The sequence below is a fragment of the Dipodomys spectabilis genome, unplaced genomic scaffold (assembly GCF_019054845.1).
Source record: "Dipodomys spectabilis isolate Male_0828 unplaced genomic scaffold, ASM1905484v1 ptg000032l, whole genome shotgun sequence".
NCBI lineage: Eukaryota > Metazoa > Chordata > Mammalia > Rodentia > Heteromyidae > Dipodomys > Dipodomys spectabilis.
This window is the reverse complement of record NW_024870709.1, coordinates 32,394,468-32,414,187: the sequence shown is the minus strand read 5'-3', so window position 1 is coordinate 32,414,187 and position 19,720 is coordinate 32,394,468. Positions and strand designations below refer to the sequence as shown.

Sequence of the window (19,720 nt, the reverse complement as noted above, 5' to 3'; positions counted from 1 at the left end):
GTTAGTTTTTTGTTTTGTTTTGTTTTTTGTCAGTTGTGGGGCTTGAACTCTGGGCCTGGGTGCTGTTCCTTAGCTCTTCAGCTCAAGGCTAGCGCTCTACCACTACTTCTGGCGTTTTCTGTTTATGTGGTGCTAAGAAATCAAACCACTCTACCACTAAGCCACCTTCCCAGCCCCAAATATTTTGTTTTTAAGGCATATTAAGTTTGAGTGTGAACTATTCTTAAAATGCTAAAAAGTATCATTTGAAAGGAAATATTCAATACTCAGCACAAAAAAAGAAATTATCTTGAAAACCTTTTTTGGTTTGTTTTTTGTTGTAGTTTGTTTTGTTTTGAGTACTGGAGTTTAAACTCAGGGCTTTGCATTAACCAGACAGGTGTTCTACCTTTTAGCTACACCTCTAGCCCAAGAACCTTTCTTTTTCTTTTTAGTGGTATTGAGGGTTGAACACAGAGCCTTGTGCTAGACAGACAGGCACTCTTAAGACTGAGCCATGACCTCAACACCTTTTGCTTTATTTTTCAGATAGGGTCTTACATTTATGCTTCACCTTTCATGAACTGCAGTCCTCCTATTTAACCTTCCCACATAGCTGAAACTACAACACTTGCCATAAATGTCCAGCTTTTATTAAGATATGATCTCAATACAAGAAGATACTCTTAGGAGAACATAAAGGTACAATGCCTGAGCGCATCTGATCATATAAAATAATATTTATCAAAATGAATTCCAGCAAATGGAATCAAGAGGGATCTTTCTCTGCTGTTTTTGTTTTCTTTTCCTTTTGTTTCTTTGCTTGTCTGTCTTTGAAAGGCTAAGGGAGGGCAGAGAAAAGGAAGGACAAAGGGTGAACAAAATGTAGCAGTGGTACTCACTAGACACTACATTGAGAATGAGCTATAAAATTTGGTAGGGATGGGAGGAAAAAACTGGGAGAGTGAGGGAAGGGGTGACATTGTTCAAAAAGAAATGTACTCTTGACCCGAGCTATTGTAACCCCTCAATACATCACCTTTATAACTGCAACTTCTAAAAAATGATAGGACCTTACGAACTTTTGCCCAGGCTAGCCCTTAACTGCAAGATTCTCAATCTCTGCTTCCTAAGTAGCTGTGATTACAGGCATGTACCACCTTTATAACACTCATGAAAGGACAAAAATCATACAAATGGAAAGATCAGTGATTACCAGATGCTAAGAGGGTCTCCCTGACAACAAATCTGTTCTATATCTATAGCAATTTCATATCCTGCTTGATTTTGCACTATGCTTTGCAAGATGTCAACTGGATACATTATATGGAGTATCTCTCTGAATATTTCTAATAATTGCATTGAATCTGAAGGGATTTTTTTTTGGTCATGGGGCCTGAACTCTGGGCCTGGGCACTGTCCCTCAGCTCTTCAGCTCAAGGCTAGCACTCTACCACTTGAGCCACAGGATCACTTCTGGCTTTTTCTGCTTATGTAGTGCTGAGGAACTGAACCCAGGGCCTCATGCATGCAAGGCAAGCACTCTACCACTGAGCCACCTTCCCAGCCCCGAGCTAAAGTTATTTTGAAATTAAAAAGGGAGAATGCAGTAATAATAGTCAATGTATATTCTGCAAACTTAACAAAGTTGAAAGAAAGGGTTGGGTTGAGAGGGAAGGGAGAAAACAGTAAGATGTGTGACAGCAATCAAAATGTATTGTGTCCATTATTTCTTTGTTGTTTTGTATGTCCCTCCCCCACCGTATAACCCCTGCTTTCACTGTATTTGATGTCGGTATAATTTGTGGAGGGGAAGGGAAAAAACAAATTGTTTAAATAGGGATACAGGTGGACCCGTTGCAACAATGAGATACACAAGTCGTTATGTCGAAAATGAACTTTACAACTTTGGTGGGGTAGGGGAGGAGGATTGGGTGAGGGGGCAGGGTGGGGGGAGGGAGGATGGGAAGGGATGGGAAGGGGAAACAAAGGAGGAGGCTACAATGCTTGATAAGAAATGTACTCATTATCTTGCCCATGTAATTGTAACCCCTCTGTACAGTATTTTCACAATAAAAAAATGTATTGTGTCCAGAAAATGAGTTGTTGAATGGTAATTTCTTTGTACAGCTACTTAAATATAATAAAAATATAATTATAAAATAGGTTAATGTTCCATGTAAGGTACCTTCTAGTAAGTCTTAGCCTGGGCATCAAGATGACTAAAGCAAAACTTTCCATTCATAAAGTGATGAATGTGTTCATCTTATAGTACTTCTTTGAGATTTTCTTTGCTTTCTGAACCATCAGCCTCAAACTGGGAAAAGAAGAAAAATTCACATTTTTCAATAAACTAGGGCCAACTAAAACCTGTCATCTGATGAGAAAATATTTAAACATAGCTCAAAAGTCAACTTCTAATGTAGATGTACCAAATAATTTGAATAAAAACAAGAACTCTGTTTACTATGAGGAAAGAATAGTTCTCCTTCAGTGTACCTCCCTTTCTGTATGCCTGTAGGTATTAAGATAGTATGTTTTCAATGACAGGGTTGTTTGTATGCCTTTTTCCCATGACGTTTATCCATGAGCTTTGCTTTTGATTTAAAAAACAAGTGTCCATGTATTGGTTTATTATTTTTCAAAACGATGCATAAGACTTCTTCCATAACTAGAATGGTTACCACTGAAGATCTCTTCGTGTGAGCTGCCTTTTGTATTTCAGAATTTAGCCAGACTAGAGAGCACTATGCTGCTTCAAACTACACCCATCCAATTCCAAGCTGAGATTTTTTTTTTAAACATGTGGCACCATCAAGAGGCAATTGCTTGTATTGCCTCTGTAACAAGATCCTGGGTGTTCTGTCAATGGCAAAGAAGCCTGCTTTTAATGGCCACTGTGACAGATTACTGTCATATAGGATTACCTTAAGATATTAACTCTGCCCCTCTGTCATGTGAAGTAACGATAAATTATTGCTCAGTGCTAAGTTTCCCTTCCCACTCCTTTTCTATCCATCTTGCCAATGGAAGACGAAGGGGAAAAAATAGATGTGGCTTTTCAAAAATATATTCTCCATTAACTGAGGACGATGTACCATCTTTACTTTCTAACCATTAATTCTTTCAATATTTAATGAACATGTGCAAATATGTCAGCAATTTGCTGTTTGAAAGATGCAGAGAGAAAAACCCTTGCTTTACTCTCTAATGACCCAAAGTGGTCTGATGATAGATATTCTACTGCAGTATAGATCCAGTGGGTATATAGATTTGTTCCTACTTTATTTAGAAACAGGGAAAGGCTGTTTAGAGACCCGGGGATGGGGGGGGGGGGGGGAGGGGCTTATCCAGTAGATGATGCTTCATTTCACATGGGCTTTAAAGGCCTTGTTAAGTTAAAGGAATTAAAATTGTATACATTGATGGCCTGCATTATATTTCTGAACTATAGCCTGTAAAGCATCCCTGCAGGGCATGAAAGTGACAGAAGGCAGGAAATGGAGAGCTGGCTGGCTGCTTTCAACAGAAGAGCTAAGAAAAGGCTCCACAGACTCCCTCTGAACCTGAAGAGTAAATCAATTCATGTAAGTAACAATGGCATTTCAAACTCAGAACAAAAAGAAAACATCTGGGCCACTAAGTTTATTTGGCTCATAAACCAACCTCTCACCTTATTTGCAGTTTGGCTGGCTCACTTCCCACCATTGCAAACCCTTTTTTCCCCCTTAATGAAATCTTAGCTGTCCTCTAGCAAGGAGAAGGGCTGCAGCAGGAAGGTGATTGCTTTCAAGTCAGACTGGAGGACAAAATAGTTTTCCACACTTAATGTTTTCACATTTCAAAGAGCCTTCTCTTTTGTGTGTGTGTGTTTCAGTACTGGGATTTGAACTCAACCGAGCACTTGCCAGGCAGGCAAGTGCTCTACTAAAGAACCACTCTTCCAAGTCACTCCTCAAACTTAAAGAACTTTTTAAAATAAAAAAGGTTAAAACTATAGCCAGGCACTGGTGACTCATGCCTATGATCGGAGTTACTCAGAAGGCTCAGATCTGAGAATCACAGAGAGGCAAATCTGAGAGACTCTTTTTCTCTATTTAACAAGCAAAAAACCAAAAGTGGATGGGTGGCTCAAGTGATAGAGAGTGCCAGCCTTGAACAGAAAAGCCTACACAAGAGTAAACCCCATTATAATCACAAAAAAGGAAAAGACCAATTCTATCACTAAGCAACAATAAACATTTTCTCAATATTGACCATCCTACTTCTGCTACTCAACCAAGACATGCCATTAAACTTAACAATTCAGTCTAGTTCAAGCCAAAAAGTTCTGCATGCTTAAGTTCTTTTAAATTCCTAAACATTTTTTCCTAATGACAGAACTGAATTATTCCAGTCTATCTACTCTCTGGTCTTTAAAATAGTATAGCATCAGACCACCTTTAAGAGCTTAGAGAGCATATACATTTGTCATAAAAATATCAAAATTTCTTAAACAAATACCCTTCATTACATGTTTTAGAATCATATGCTGTGCTCAACAGGACACAAGCTCGATTCTGAGGCCTTCAGCCTTCATTTTTCTTATGACCTGGGGAGCACCAATTCTTAACCCCCCTCCAAAAAAAAACAACAAAACTTGTGATGATGAATCTTGATTGCCAGTGTGTGTGAATTACATTCTTCCCGAGCAAGTGCATGAATTGAGGCTACCATTGCCTATGGACATCAGAGCTGCTTCAGCCTTTCAAGGCAGACTCACACCAGTGACTCTGCAGGGAGCTCCTAGGCCTTCAGCCTCAGGCTGGGATGTGTTGCTATTGATTCCTCTTGTTGAGACATCCAGCTTACAGAGTGAGTAGCCACCAGGTTTTCTAGCTCTCCAGCTTGCTAATGGCCATTTTTGGACTATCCAGCCCCTATTGTGTAAGCCAATACAATAACCCCTTTGTATAATGATATTCTACACACCCTCTCTCTCTCTAATGGTTCTGTATCTCCAGAAAACCTAAAATTTTCTGACTTTAAAAACAACACCTTTTTTTTGAGGGAGTGTAGGGGTAGGACTGGGGTTTGTACTCAAGGCCTCAAGCTTGCTTAACTCTACTGTTGAACCATACTGCTATCTCTTTTTGCTTTCATTATTTTTTGAATAAGGTCTCAAATGTATTCCAAGGCTAAACCAAGATCCTTCCATTTATGTCACACATGCCTGGAATACAAGGAATGTGCCACCTCACTGTGCTTTTCTTTATTATGATGAATTTTTTTTTTTTTTTTTTGCCTTGGCTAGCCTTGAACTGTGATCCTCCCAATCTCGGCCTCCAGCGTAGTTAAGAGGACAGGTGTGAGACATGACAGCTACCTAGAGAATTTCCTTTTTTCCAGAACTAAGTCTGCATTTATGCTGAGCTATAGGCATTCTTTTAAATAGAGCTTCATCGTTACCCAGAATTATTTTTATTTACTGGAACCCAGAGGTGCACCTTACAGCCACATGTAAATGAAACCCCCATTACTGTACCCTTTTGACTAGGAGCTAAATGTGTATCACCAAAACAGACACAATTCCAGCTACTTGCAGATTAAAATTCTTTAGTTGTAAAATGCTTTCAGAAGTGTTCCAATAACAAAACACCTTTCAAGCAGCAAAGACTTGCTGACCTAGACATCTGACCCACCATGGAAATTTAATAGGTACCTGGAAAGAAAACCAACCCTATCTCCAGGGAATCCATAGTGATAGGGAATGTAAAAACCCAGAAAGCCTTATTCCATGTCTCATGAGAGCTGGCATTCCAAGAGCACAAAATATCACATATGGCCCTGCATGGTTCTATCTGGTGACAATGCTGTTTACTAAGGCTTTGAGATGACTGTCATTAGCCCAAAGAAAATATTTAATTGCTACAATGCAATCTCTAGGGCTCTATTGATTCTTCATAATAAAATGCAGATACATTTAGCAATTGGCAATTTATCCATTGGTAATCTTAACAGTGGAGGATGTGTTTTTATTTTCTAATTTAAAAGTGTTTGGACCAACTAGGTACAGTGGTTTTGCCTATAATCCTAGCTACTCAGAAAGCCAAGTTCTGAGAAGCCCAGCTCAAAGCCAGCCCAGGCAGGAAAGTCCCTGATATTCTTATATCCAATTAACTAGCAAGAAGCCAAAAGTGGAGCTGTGGCTTAAGTGGTACAATACCGGATGTGAGCAAGAAAAGCAAATGGACACCTCCCAAACCCTGGATTCAAGCCCCAATACATGTACACACAAGCACACACACAATGCCTGAACCATAAGATGCTCTAAGTAGCCCATCTCTGCTTTGGGATTCCTCGGAAGTATGTGGGCACCAAATGGGATGGAAAATCCAGTTTGCTTCATAATTATTTCTCCAGCCTTTGACACAATTGATCAGTCAGAGTTAGCATTTCAGCCCTACTTGGCTCTGAATCAAGGAGTTAAAAAGACCACTGATGTCCCAAGAGACTGGATTCAAGTGTCTACACTTCATATGAGCAGTACAGTAACTAAGTTACACAGTAACATCATAAATCAAGGCTTGATATCTGGTTTCTGAAATCTCTATCCCTCTCTCTCTCACTCAGTTACACACACACACATGCACGCACGCACACACACACACACACACCTACCAATGAAAAAGCTGACGGAATGACAAAAGCTTTAACTGGCAGCTGAGAGTAAGAAATAAGACTATATATTTTTAAAGATCTTAAATAGCACAGCAGTTGAAGGCTATTTAATTTTAACACAGATGCATAGTGAATTATTAATCCTCATTCAGAGGACCTTGGTTTGATATTAACTGCAGTTACCTGGAGTTTTCTATCAAAAATGAACAATTAATAATAGTAAAAAAAACTATATATCCAGACATACTTGGTATAATCAGAGATAAGCTACAAACACTATAGGGATGCTTAGTGATCTAAGTTTTTTTCAGGTGGTTTTCTCCTTCATGGGTTAAATAAGGCTCCAGCAGCTATTTGTTGTACATTTATATAAAAGTGGTGTCGACTCTGAAATCTAAAGTGTCCACATGTAGTGTGTGGAGTTAATTGAACTGCACAGCCAAGGTGTCCCAAGGCAGCCTAGGCCTGCCTTTCTTTGGCACTTGGAGTAAACTCCAAATGGCAGTAGAACTTGACCTTCAATTACTCTCCACTCTTGTAGTTGTGGTTTGCCTGGTTTGGTGCTGTTGTTTTCGGTTCTGACTTTTGGATGAATTGATAGTTCGGATTTGCCCATCTCTGTTAGTTGTCCCCAGTGATGGCAGCTGAGTTTAGGAATCTGGTGTCACCTCTTGGTGAGCTGTCAGGCAGAACTGAAATCTAGGCTTTGTCAAGAGCATTTGACAGAGCATTTGTTTTTGTTGTTTATTACTTGTCTCTGATTAGAAAAAGGGTTTGTGCCAAATAGCATTTGGGCAGCTTTTGAGGCTGACTGAGTGGCACGTGTGTGCTAGTATATATTTCTGATGTGTAGTTCACACTGCACAGCTTATGCTGAGGTTTCTGAGAAAAACAAAATCACTATGTATGGGTGAAATATTTTCCTGCTGGCTCAATACAAAATAAACTTAAGTCTAATCAGCATTTAAGTAAGTCTGACAGTCCCCAAATTCCAAGAAAATAAAGTGAAATTTTGATACTTCATGTTTTCTACCTTCTTAAAAAAAGTACATTCTCATCACAACTGTGACTCATAGCATTGTTTTTCTTTCCACTAGAGAACAATCTATACACAATCAAGGCACATACTTAAACAAATCAGCCTGGGTTGATCATTTGGCTCAAAACACAGCTAGACACAATCATTTCCTTGTTTTATCCACATTTAGTGAATACAACTATACATAGATATGTAATTTTATTTTTATCTTTTTGGTAACTGGGGATCGAACCCAGGATGTTGCACTTGCTAGGCAAGTGCTTTGGCACTGAGCTACATCCCAGCCGAGTAATTTTAGTTTTTTAATAGGATTTAGGTTTTTTGTTTTTGGTTTTGGTTTTTTGGTCAGTTGTGGGGCCTGAACTCTGGGCCTGGGCATTGTTCCTGAGCAATTCAGCTCAAGGCTAGCACTCTACCACTTGACTCACAGCACCATTTCCAGCTTTTTCTACTTATGTGGAGCTTAGGAACTGAACCCAGGGCCTCATGCATGCATGCAAGGTATATTTTATAGAGACTATCCATCTGAACTTCTTTGAAAGTATAAATTAAGCACATATTTAATATCCTAGCAAACATTGCATTGCTTTGCTTAATCTTTTTTCTTCCTCTTTTCATTTCTTCCTTTCCTTCTTTCTTTCTCTCTCCTTCCTTCTCTCCCTCCCTCCTTTCCTTCTTCCTCTCTCTCTCTCCTACCAAGTAGCTAGGATTACAGATATGAGTTACAGTGCTTGGTTCAAATACTATTTATATATTTTTATTTGTTATCTTTCTTTACTTTGAGCTGGGTCACAGACTCCATCTCAATCAAGTTTTTAAAGGTTAAATTAAAAAAGTAAGCATGGTGGCACACAAATTTCTTCCCAGTTATTCTGGAAAAATAAATAGAATGGTGAAGGTCCAGAGCACTATTTGTAAAGTATCAAAAGTAAATAGGGCTAGAGACATGGTTTGAGTGGTAGAATGCCAGCCTACCAAGAGCAAGGCCCTGAATTCAAACTTTAGTTCAATTCCATAATGCATACTGGTTTTCATTCACTATTCTTATGATAGTTGAAAGCTCTGTGAGGAGAGAAGATATTAACTTATTAAAAACTTGGAGTGATGTAAACCATTTGAACTTAATGACCAAGTTAATATTTTCTGTCCACAGTTTACTACTATCTTATTGCCTGGCTTGGCATTAACTAATTTTGGACGTGATTTAATAAGTTTATATTGACATACCTTCTCTTATAGTAACTAAAGCACTATGGAAATCTTATCCTTTCGTAAACCAGATTGCCATCCCATAGATTCTCTCACTAAGGAAATTAATCATTAACGAAGCAAAACAATCTCTGACATTTATTAATTCTTGAAGAAAAACATGTTTAGAAGAAGGTAGAACAATTCAGTTGTTCTCTCTCATTAGTGGAACTCAAAATATATTTCTTCCCGTTATTTTAAACATTTTCCACTTTAAGCATAAATTCTTTTTCCTTCCTTCCTTCCTTCCTTCCTCCCTCCCTCCCTCCCTCCCTCCCTCCCTCATTTCTTCCTTCCTTTCTTTCTTTCTTTCTTTCTTTCTTTCTTTCTTTCTTTCTTTCTTTCTTTCTTTCTTTCTTTCTTTCTTTCTTTCTTTCTTTCTTTCTTTCTTTCTTCTTTGCCAGTCCTGGAGTTTGAACTCAGGGTCTGGGCACTGTCCCTGAGATTCTTTTGCTCAAGGTTAGCACTCTTCCACTTGAGCCACAGTGCTATTTCTGGCATTTTCTGTGTATGTGGTACTGAGGAATCGGACCCAGGGCTTCATGCATGCTAAACAAGCACTCTACCACTAAGCCATGTTCCCAGTCCATATATAAATTCACTGTCAATGAAAAGCAAACTCAGTAAATGTGGGTGTGTCTTGTAGTTTTCAGTCACAGGTATGTTAAGAGGCGTGGCTGACAGAGCATAGAGTATGTGTGTAATGAAGGAGGGTTGAACAGTTTGGAAACAATCCTTAACTTTCTTGACAACTTTTTGTACAAATTTATTGCCTAATTTCTAACGACATATTTTCCTTAACTAATATCAGACCATACACCTGAAACTTAAAGTGTTTCCTCACAGTCTTTGTGTGTATTTGTGGGTGCATATGTGTGTATGTGTGAGTGCATATTTGTGTGTGTGTGCACGCATATTTGTGTGCACATGTGTGCCAGTACTGGGGCTTGAATTCAGGACACTGTCCCTGATTGTGTTTTTTGCTCAAGGCTGGCGCTCTATCACGTAAGCCACAGCTCCACTTCTAGCTTTTTGGTTTTTAATTAGAAATAAGAGTCTCCTAGACTTTCCTGCTTAGGCTAGCTTTGCACTGGGACCCTCCGATCTCAGCCTCCTCACACCTGATTAGAGGTGTGAGTCACTGGTGCCCAGCCTTCCGCAGTCTTAAAAGCAGTGTTTGTAAGATCTAAAAAAATCAGTAAAGTACACAATTACCTTTCTTCTAGAATTAATAGTTTACAAGAGATCTGTAGAGCAGCTGAATTAACATCAGGCTCCAGTGGATCTTCCCATGCCCGTAGGTGCTTAACAACAATGACTTGGGAAGGGTTAGGGAAACACCAAGAGAGAGATGGAGGGGACAGCAGAGGGAGATACACATGGAAACTCTACACCCCGTATAAGCCCCTGGAGTCTGTCTCCAAGGCTGCCCTGTTGATGTGGGTCAGTAAGACAGTGAGGTCAACAGATGAAAAGATTACCAGCCGCTCCATCTCCTGCTCCCTGAATCTCTCCTCCCTCTGTCGCCGGTGATAATCCATCAGGTCATCACGTCCTGAAATGGAGCTAATGCTGCTTTTCCGTTCTCGAAGGGCAGGTTGGGGAGTACCTGAGGCCTGCCTGAGGCTGTCCAAGTCAGCATCATCAAATTCCACAGATCCACAAGAGAAGTTCCTTCTAGCCAAAAACATTCTGTCTGGTTCTCCTGCAGAAAATGAATGACTCGGGCTGGTCCCCGAGTATGAGGCCCTATCAAAGTCATCAGAGGCACAGGAGGAGGTGGAGGCCAGAAGCATCTTCCGAGCCACCCGGGGGCTGGCAGGGACACTGAGGGTGGAGCTCACGTAAGGACTGCCCTCCGATGCAGAAGTCTTATAAGGTGAAGCACCTGAGCTGAGAGAAGAAAAATTAAGGTAATTGTCATTGTCTATTATGCTATGAGGTAGATCCTTTTCCCCTAGTCGGCTTCGTTTAGAATTGCCCAGAGAGTTTCTTGGAGGCAAGCTGAGAGGCGTGATCTGGTTCTCTGTGGCTTTGTACAATCTGGGAAGGGATCGGCTATACGCCCCCATGTGACTCAGGCTACTCCCAGAATACTTCCGAGTTCTTAAATTGATGTGTTCAGATGCTGGCTCCTTGTGTCGAGTTAGCTTTGACGGAAGGATTAGGTTGTCCTGAATGGTCATTTTCCTGGCTTGCTTTGGGCTTGAAGGCATGCTTGCTGCTCCTGATCTGCTGATGGAAGAGGGGCTACTGTCACTCAGAGAACCTCCATTCCACATGGTCAGGAGTGAGCCTGAGGCCTTCCGTCCTTCAAGACCTCCGAGAAAGTAGACATTGTCATGTGATTTATTTCTAGAGCTATATTTGGAATAGGGAGGCTTCTCAGAGATCCTCAAGGACCTTTCACTGTCCCGACTAGAATAAGGATCAAAATCTGTTCTCCCTAGTGAATATCCACCAAGGGAGGCTGTGGTGCTGAGGAAAGGGGTGGGAGGTTTCATGGAAAGATTTTTCTCAGTTCCATCACAAGAGAATTGTTTACTTCCCTGGATTTTGGCCAAGGACGGGCTGCTTCTGACACTGGTGCCCGAAGGTAAAGGACTTCTCTTTGTAGGAACTGGCTGTGACAGGGTTAAATAAGAGCCAGAATAGTCTCCATTGGCTTTAAATTTCAGGCTGGAAGCGTATTTCTTGGAGCTTAGGTTCTCCATGTTTTGAGGATTGTCGTGCAAGGAATGCTCCCCAAATCCTTCCTCTAAACTGCCATTTTGTAAATCCAGCTGTTTTTGCGTGTAGCTACTCTCTGCCATAATCTTGCCTGACTCTGTAAAGAGAGGAAAAAAAGAGAGAAAATTTGGCTTAACAAAACAGATGAAAAAGAATCGCCCTATGTCAGCCTTGTGGTCCATTATAATGTAATTCAAAAATAAATTCTGCTTTCTAATAACCTAATAAAACAACTAGACACAGAAGAAAAATAAAAAGCACTGATTATGGTGTTTTTTATATAAAAAAAGAATAACTCAAGATGATGACAATGATATTTGAGGGAAACAATTTCTTAGTAAGGAATGGTACAGAATTAGGTTGGCACGCTAAAGAAAAGACAATTTCCTTTCTATGTTCTTGTCCTTGGAAGGCCATCTGCTTCCTGAACATCCACCAACTGCCTAAAAGAGACACTCCATGGGCTTTCCTTTAGCCATCTCTGCTAGAATGATTAATAAACTCAAAACCAAAGTCATATCTTGGCAGAGAAAAAAATGTTTTATGTTAGACACTGAATAAAAACATGAAGGTTAGGAGATGGTTTGTTAGTGAGGTGGTATGGAGAGTTACCCTGTCCCAAGGAAGACTTTAGCGGGGAGCTGGTGGCTCATGCCTACAATCGTAGCTACTCAGGTTCAAATCCTGCCCGGGCAGAAAAGTCTGTGAAACTCATCTCCAATAAACCACCAGAAAATGGGAAGTGGTGCAGTGGCTCAAAGTGGTATATCACTAGTCTTGAGCTGAAGAGGTCAGGGACAGTGGCCAGGCTCAGAGTTCAAGTCCCTGACTGACAGAAAGAAAAAAAAAAAATGGGAAGACTTTAAAGCTCCTAAACTCATAAGAACTCATGATGACAGAGGAAAGGATAATCCAAAAACTGTCACATGTTCAAGATGGAATATATGAAAACTCTAAACTGTTGAATTCTCCAAATTCCCTGTTATTTTAAATGCACCATGATCATAACTGGGATCAAACACTGTCTAGCAAGATGCCTAGCAACATCTCGCTCCATCCTGTATACCCATCAGAACCCAACCATCCCTCCATCAGGATTATATCTTTCATGGTTAAAGTTTCCCCAAAACTTACGTGGCTGTATAAATATGTTTTGGACCTTAGCTGACTACCATCCATTTGAACTCTATTAAATGTCTCTGAGTTAAATCTATCACTGCAGATTAAAAAAAAATCTTTCCACTGATAAAAACATTTTCCTTAGATTATCAACAAAGGGAAAAACACAGTTTAAGTGTTCTTGTTGAATACTGAGTCTGTTCTCCAACCTTCAGAACCTCAGACTTTGTAATATATCTCCATCCAGCATACAAGAAGTACCACAGATGGCTACTGAGTGGTTTCCAAATGTAGTTGTCTCTGTATCAAGTTAAGAGAAGTCATGTCAAGATTTTCTATTTTTCTTTTATATATTTTAGAAATAGATATTATTTGTGCAATGGGTTTTTGTTGTTATTTCTGTATTAATTTCATCTGTAGTCGATTTACTTGATTGAAATTCCAGCAAGCTTTGGCCAGTTCCCAGTCAAATCTTTCAGAACTGAGGAATTAAGGAAATAAATGGATCTTGAGAGGATGATACTGTTACTTATTATAATACGAAAAAGCACCCATGGGAGAGGAGTGAGGGGGAAAAACTGGGAGAGAATGAAGGAGGGGGTGACATTATTCAAAAGGAAATGTACTCATTACATGACATCTAATTGTAACCCCTCTGCATATTACCTTTACAATAAAATTTTTTAAAAGAAAGAAATATAGGCATTGCACAAAAAGAAAGAAAGAAAGAAGGAAAGAAAGGAAGGAAGGAAGGAAGGAAGGAAGGAAGGAAGGTAGGAAGGAAAGAAGGAAGGAAGGAAGGAAGATAAGAAGGAAGGAAGGAAGGAAGGAAGGGAAAGAGAGAAAGAAAGAGCACCCATATGCCCAACAATACGATAAAAAAGAGAAAGAGGTACAGTATTCACATTAGTATTATGTTACTTGTTTAAATTACAGTTTGAAGTACACTTTATAGTATGAAACACATTCATATAATGTACATTTAAAAGAACATATAACATGTACAGTTTTCTTATAGCCTCCCATATACATTGATTATGCACACACAGGTATGTCTTGTGCATATAATAAGTGCACTAAGGACAGTTTGTAATGCATACTTGCACCGTTACATACAGACACAAGGCCAATACCTCAGTGGTCATCATTAATCTCTTCCACTACACTTCCCTCTTCATTGTATCCATCAACAAACCCTGTAAGCTTTACCCTTCAGATCTATTCTACATTTGATCACTTCTTGCCATTTCCACTGCTGCCTCTCCATAAAAACCAGTATTTTCTCTGTCTCGTATGCCAGTTCTCCACAGTGATAGCAGTTTCAGTGAACTAAAAGAAATCACATCAAAGATTAGTCATGACTATAACTGGATGGTATTTTTAGTAGTGAGTGTTCATTCATTACCCTCATATCAGTTCACGATTTACACATTTCAAATATCTTGACATAGAAAATTACTTGGTACAGAACACTAGAATATAATCTTTAGTAATACTTTTTGTTGTATTGTTGTTGGTCATGGGTCTTCAACTCAGGGCCTGGGCGCTGTCCCTGAGCCTTTTTGCTCAAGGCTTGCAGTGCACTACTTTGAGCCACAGAGCCACTTCCATTTTTCTGGTAGTTAATTAGAGATAAGGGTCTCACAGATTTTCTTGCCCAGGCTGTCTTTGAATCACAGTTCTCAGATCTCAAATATCATGAATGGATTACAAGGGTGAGCCACCAGTGCCCAGCAATATTTCATTTTTTACTTGCTAGGATTTTCATTTTTTTCTTTAGCTTTTGCCCAGTTTTTGGGCCAGATGCTAATTATTCTTCCAGAAAATGTTATTGGAAGGAACTTTTTGAGCAGACTAACTCAATATGCATGTATATGAAGACTGCAAATTATTTTTTCTAACTCTGTAGAATGACTCTAACAAAAATGTTAATTATATATACTTTAGGCATCTGAAAAACCAAAAACGTCACCAAATAATAAATACCTTCCCTAATATGAATAAAGCTAACAGAATGATTACCAAAAGAGTTTCCAGATGTTTACTGAATATAGCTTAGCCAATAACATTAGTGGCTTCATTTTTAAAAGGTAGCTGTTACAGTATTTTCTGATGTGAAGTGGTTCTGTTATTCTATAGAAGAAAACAGAAATCAACTTATAATTTTGAATATCAAATAGCCTATACCTCTGAAAAAAAGAACATCAACTTTAACTAACTCAAGATTACCTTCTGTCAAGATGATTACACAGTTTAACTTTTCACTCAGTACTCGAAGATACGGATGTCATCATAGATGATAAAATGTAGTTATATCTTTGAACTTGTTTGAAGCTGTAAATGTTAACCATCCTGAATGAAATATTACTGGTTATGTCCCTTCTTTATTTGGGCTCATGAAACAATAGAGTATTGAACTACCAGAACTTCCTCGCAACCCCATATGGTATAACCATCTGTCTCTATCTTCTCCTTATACATAATTCTTCAAAAAATAAACCAACGAAGTGTATTATTGAAGCACTTCTATTGGTCAAACAAAATATAATTCCAGGTTTTTCTACAATATTACAGGCTGAAAAATATTAGTTGTTCAAAAGCAAAGCTAGAAAGATATTCACAAATAATAACCACATCTGAGAAAGAGCCATGCAACATATTTCAAGCATGTGTTTGTAGGGAAAAGTTACTAATGACTTACTTAGATGGAAGAACATGCTGGCAAAGATTGAAAGGAATATTCATGTTTGATACTCTAGTTTTCACTTCAACTTCATTGGGTCTACTAAGGATGTACAAAGGTTCATTCATTTCAAGGTTTTTATCATCAGGTACAGATACAGAAGTCATCCATTTCTTAAAGCTTAGTTTTCCTGTCATGGCTTACTATACACATATGCTTATCTCAGCTAAATATCTCTTAATCCTAAAAATAAATTCAAGCCACAAGATAAAGGATCAACCAGAATCTTTCTGACCCCATGAGTAATATCAGTAACTGTTGATAACTCTCTCCTTTCCTACTTCCAGTGCACTTTTTTCCCTCTGTGGTGTGCTCCTGTGAGTGTAAGCCTAAGAAATGGGAAATGTAGCCTGGTGACAGTGGCGCAAGTCTGTAATTCTAGCAACTTAAGGGGTTGATCCCTGAGAACTGAGGTTCTGAGGACTGAGGTTAAAAACCAGCACAGGCAGGAAAGTCCATGAGATTCTTATCTCCAATGAACTAACAGAAAGCCAGAAGTAGAGCTGTGGCTCAAGTGACGGAGTGTCAGCCGTAAGCAAAAAAAGCTAACAGACAGCAACCAGGACATGAGTTCAAGCCCCAGTATGGGGAAAGAAAGAAAGAAAGAAAGAAAGAAAGAAAGAAAGAAAGAAAGAAAGAAAGAAAGAAAGAAAGAAAGAAAGAAAGAAAGAAAGAAAGAAAGAAAGAAAGAAAGAAAGGAAGAAAGAAGGAAAGAAGGAAGGAAAGAAAGAAGGAAAGAAAAAAGGAAAGAAAGATGGAAGGAAGGAAGGAAGGAAGGAAGGAAGGGAGAGAGAGAAGTGGGAAATGGAGACTAGCACTCAGAAATGTATGTATTTTGATTGTGGTTTAAGGTGTAGACAAAGGGAATAGAAGAAGGAGGTGGGGGTGCACAATGGAAAACTGTGGACTGAATTCCTCAGGCAATGATGTGGGAGGGAAGTGATTGCAGGCAGATTACATTAGAGACCACAGCTGACTTCAGAGAAGAGGAAGGATGAGGATGGTGGAGGTGAAGAAGTCTGCAAAAAGACCTTGGCATGGTGACAAACTGAAGAGAAGGGAGGAGGAAGAGGAGAAAGAGAAGGAAGGAGAGGAAGAGAGGAATCTGAATTAAAATGTATAAGAAATGATGAGGGAAAGAAAACTCCAAAGTTTAAGACTTGTCTTCATTATTTGCATTGCTATGTTAATTTTGGGTTTCTGGTATATTTTATATGAACAAACAAGAGTTCTCAGTGAAGTGGTAAGATCCCTACATTGTGTTATTGCAAAAGCAAAACAATCCTAAGAGATTTAACAGCTACATGCATTAGTCCACGCACATCTACAGAATGGTCCAGGAGAAGGAGAGAATGCATCTGGTAGCCATCTGAGGGAAAGGCTACTATGGGGAAGTCTAAACAGGAAAGAAGCTAATGCCTGTTGAAATATTCGTGTTTACTTTCTAATACATAAACTTAATCCCTCCATGACTTTTGTTATTTAACCACCTTAAATATGGATCTATCTCATTGTCAGAAAATGCCAGAAATTCCCAGAGAGATTTCAGAAACGAATGCCACCACACTTTTTGTTCTAGTCAAAAAAATTACTTAAAACACAATTTCAGTGATTATTTTTTAATTTTTTCTTTAGAGATCTCTTTGGTACAATTCTGGCATTTGTTTTAAAATACAATTCTCCAGTTCCATACATACCAGATAGCACAATGAAACTCATCCCCTTCAAATATAAGTGACCAACAGTGAAGTCACAACACTGCCAGTGCCAGGCTGCAGACATCCCGGTTTTAAGATAATGAAAACAGTCTGAGTGCCTGTAGCTCATGTCTATAATCCTAGCTATTCAAGAAACTGAGATTTGGCGGATCATGGTTCAAATCCAGCATGGGCAGGAAAGTCCATGAGACTCTTATCTCTAATTAACCACCAGAAAACTGGAAGTGGCACTGTGGCTCAAGTTGGTAGAGCCCTAGCCTTGAGCTGAAGAGCTGAGAGACAGCGCCCAGGCCCAGAGTTCAAGCCCCACGACTAACCTAACCAAACCAAACAAAACAAAAGGAAGTTCATAAGACTCTGTATCCATACTCTCCCCAGCCCCTAAAAAAGAAAAAGCAGCAAAAAACTTGGGTCAAGGCATGGCTCCGGTAGTAGAACACCAGCCAGGCAAGCTAAGCTAAATGTATGCATAGTCCTGAGTTCAAACTCCAGTGGCATCTGAGAAATCAAAAGATATTGAAAATACACTCAAAGCTTTGAAAAACAAATTAAAACCAAGTGTTATGTTGTTATGTTGAGAAGATGGACTTAAAGTGTGACCTACATGATTGCACTTGTCCACGTGATTTATCCAAGCAACGTCTGAAGATTCCTAAACTATCCAGTATGTACTTGTATTCTTACATCATCATATGTAGACATTGCCTAGAGTCACTCAACATGGCAAGAATTCATCACAAAAATATTGTTAAGGCAAGAGTAGGAAAGTGAAATCGTTTTATGTTGTTGGGAAAATAGGAAGGATGTAAGTAACCAAGACAATTTGAGAAAAAAAATAATTTCAAAATTAAAAAGAATTAAGGTGTAGATGAAAATATCCACATTATATTAAAGTTTGAGTACAGTTCTTGCCAGAGCTCTTGGAATTGAAAAGCTGCCTCCAAGACAGTAAGTACTTTGGAGCCGACAGTGGTTGATGCCTGCTCTTCAAAGCTGTCCCAGTACACTGGTGGTCCCCAGGCTGGTCTCCTTCCGCACTGATGTTTACAGTATGGCTCTGTTATGAATAAAGCATGTACTGATGACATGTAATTGAATTCAGACCTGGCTTACAACAGTCTCTTCAGTGTCATTCTTCCTAGGGAATCTATGCGGGGGGAGGGGGAATCAACTGTGGCCACTAATGGCAGCAGGGGGAGCCTGAAGAGACTGAAAGGGAAAAACTGAGGAATCCATTTCAACCCAAAGTCTAAGCTCCACAACGAAGAACAATGGACACACAATCCTCCCTCTCATTTCCACTAATCACATCAAACATGAACGAGGAAAAGGGGGGAGGGAGGCTAATTAGAAGCTTCAGAAAGAACCATTTCCTTTTCTGCAATATTCTCATTTCAGAAATCCAAAGGAAGTCTATTCATCCCTTGTTCCAGAGATACTATGCTTCTTTAAATCCTTCCTCCCCACAAGTCCCCCTCTGCAAACAAATCTTCTTACATTACAAATGTTTCTTCTCAATCCTTGAACCCTCCTCAGCCTCCTCCATCTCTGCAAACAAGCCTCACCTTTCCACATATCTCCATACCCATCTTCAAACATCTCCTTCTGGAAAATACCAGTCTTACTTTTAAATAAGTCTAGATTACTTTCTATTGATTTTTTTTTTTTTTTTTTGTTAGTCATGGGGCTTGAACTCTGGGCCTGAGCACTGTCCCTCAGCTCTTCAGCTCAAGGATAGTGCTCTACCACTTGAGCCATAGCCCTACTTTCGGTTTTCTGGTGGTTTATTGGAGATAAGAGTCCAATGGACTTTCCTGCCTGGGCTGGCTTTGAACTGTGATACTCAGATCTCAACCTCCTGACTAGGATTACAGGCGTGAACCACCAGCACCTGGCTCTGTTTTCTACTAATTCTTAAGAATCTTAGCTTAGGTGGTTAGCTAGCTAATCAAGGGCCTGAGGTCAGATATTCCTTGTTCAAAGCCAGCCCCAGCAGAAAAATCTGTGAGACTCGCATCTTCAATAAAACATCAAAAATCCAGAAGCAGAACTGGGGCTCATGTGTGTGTGCTAGCCTTGAGCAAAAACACCCAGGGACAGTGCCAAGGCCCTGGATTCAAGCCCCAGTAATGGCCCACCCATCCCCCAAAGCAAAAAGTCCAGTAATGAATTAGTTATAGGATTCTTTAAAAAGAGTTTTTGTGCTATTTCCTAGAATAAGACTTGCTTGTTGGAACTTTAAAGTCCAGCATAGGGGTACACACCTCCCAGAATTCAGGAGAAACTGAGGCAGGAAGACTGAGAATTCCAAGCAAGCTGGAGCTACATAGTGAGAGTGTGCTTCAAAACACAGACAAAAAGGCACTGGTGGTTCATATCTTTCATCCTAGCTACTCAAGAAGCTGAGACTGAGAATCACAATTCAAAGGCAGCCTGAATAGAAACATCCATGGGACTCTTATCTCTAAATAACCATGAAAAGGA

At 39.5% G+C, this 19,720-nt stretch overlaps 1 protein-coding gene across 5 annotated transcripts in view; it reads right to left on the bottom strand.

Annotated features, from left to right (window-relative positions):
- Positions 1-19,720, bottom strand: part of Phldb2 (pleckstrin homology like domain family B member 2) — a 97,174-nt gene that overhangs the window by 69,644 nt on the left and 7,810 nt on the right. For all 5 annotated transcript variants that reach the window (XM_042676786.1, XM_042676781.1, XM_042676784.1 and 2 more), the window contains exon 2: positions 10,408-11,753. In XM_042676786.1, the coding sequence (XP_042532720.1) occupies positions 10,408-11,739 (1,332 nt within the window). In that variant the 5' untranslated portion in view covers positions 11,740-11,753. The remainder of the gene's footprint in view (positions 1-10,407; positions 11,754-19,720) is intronic.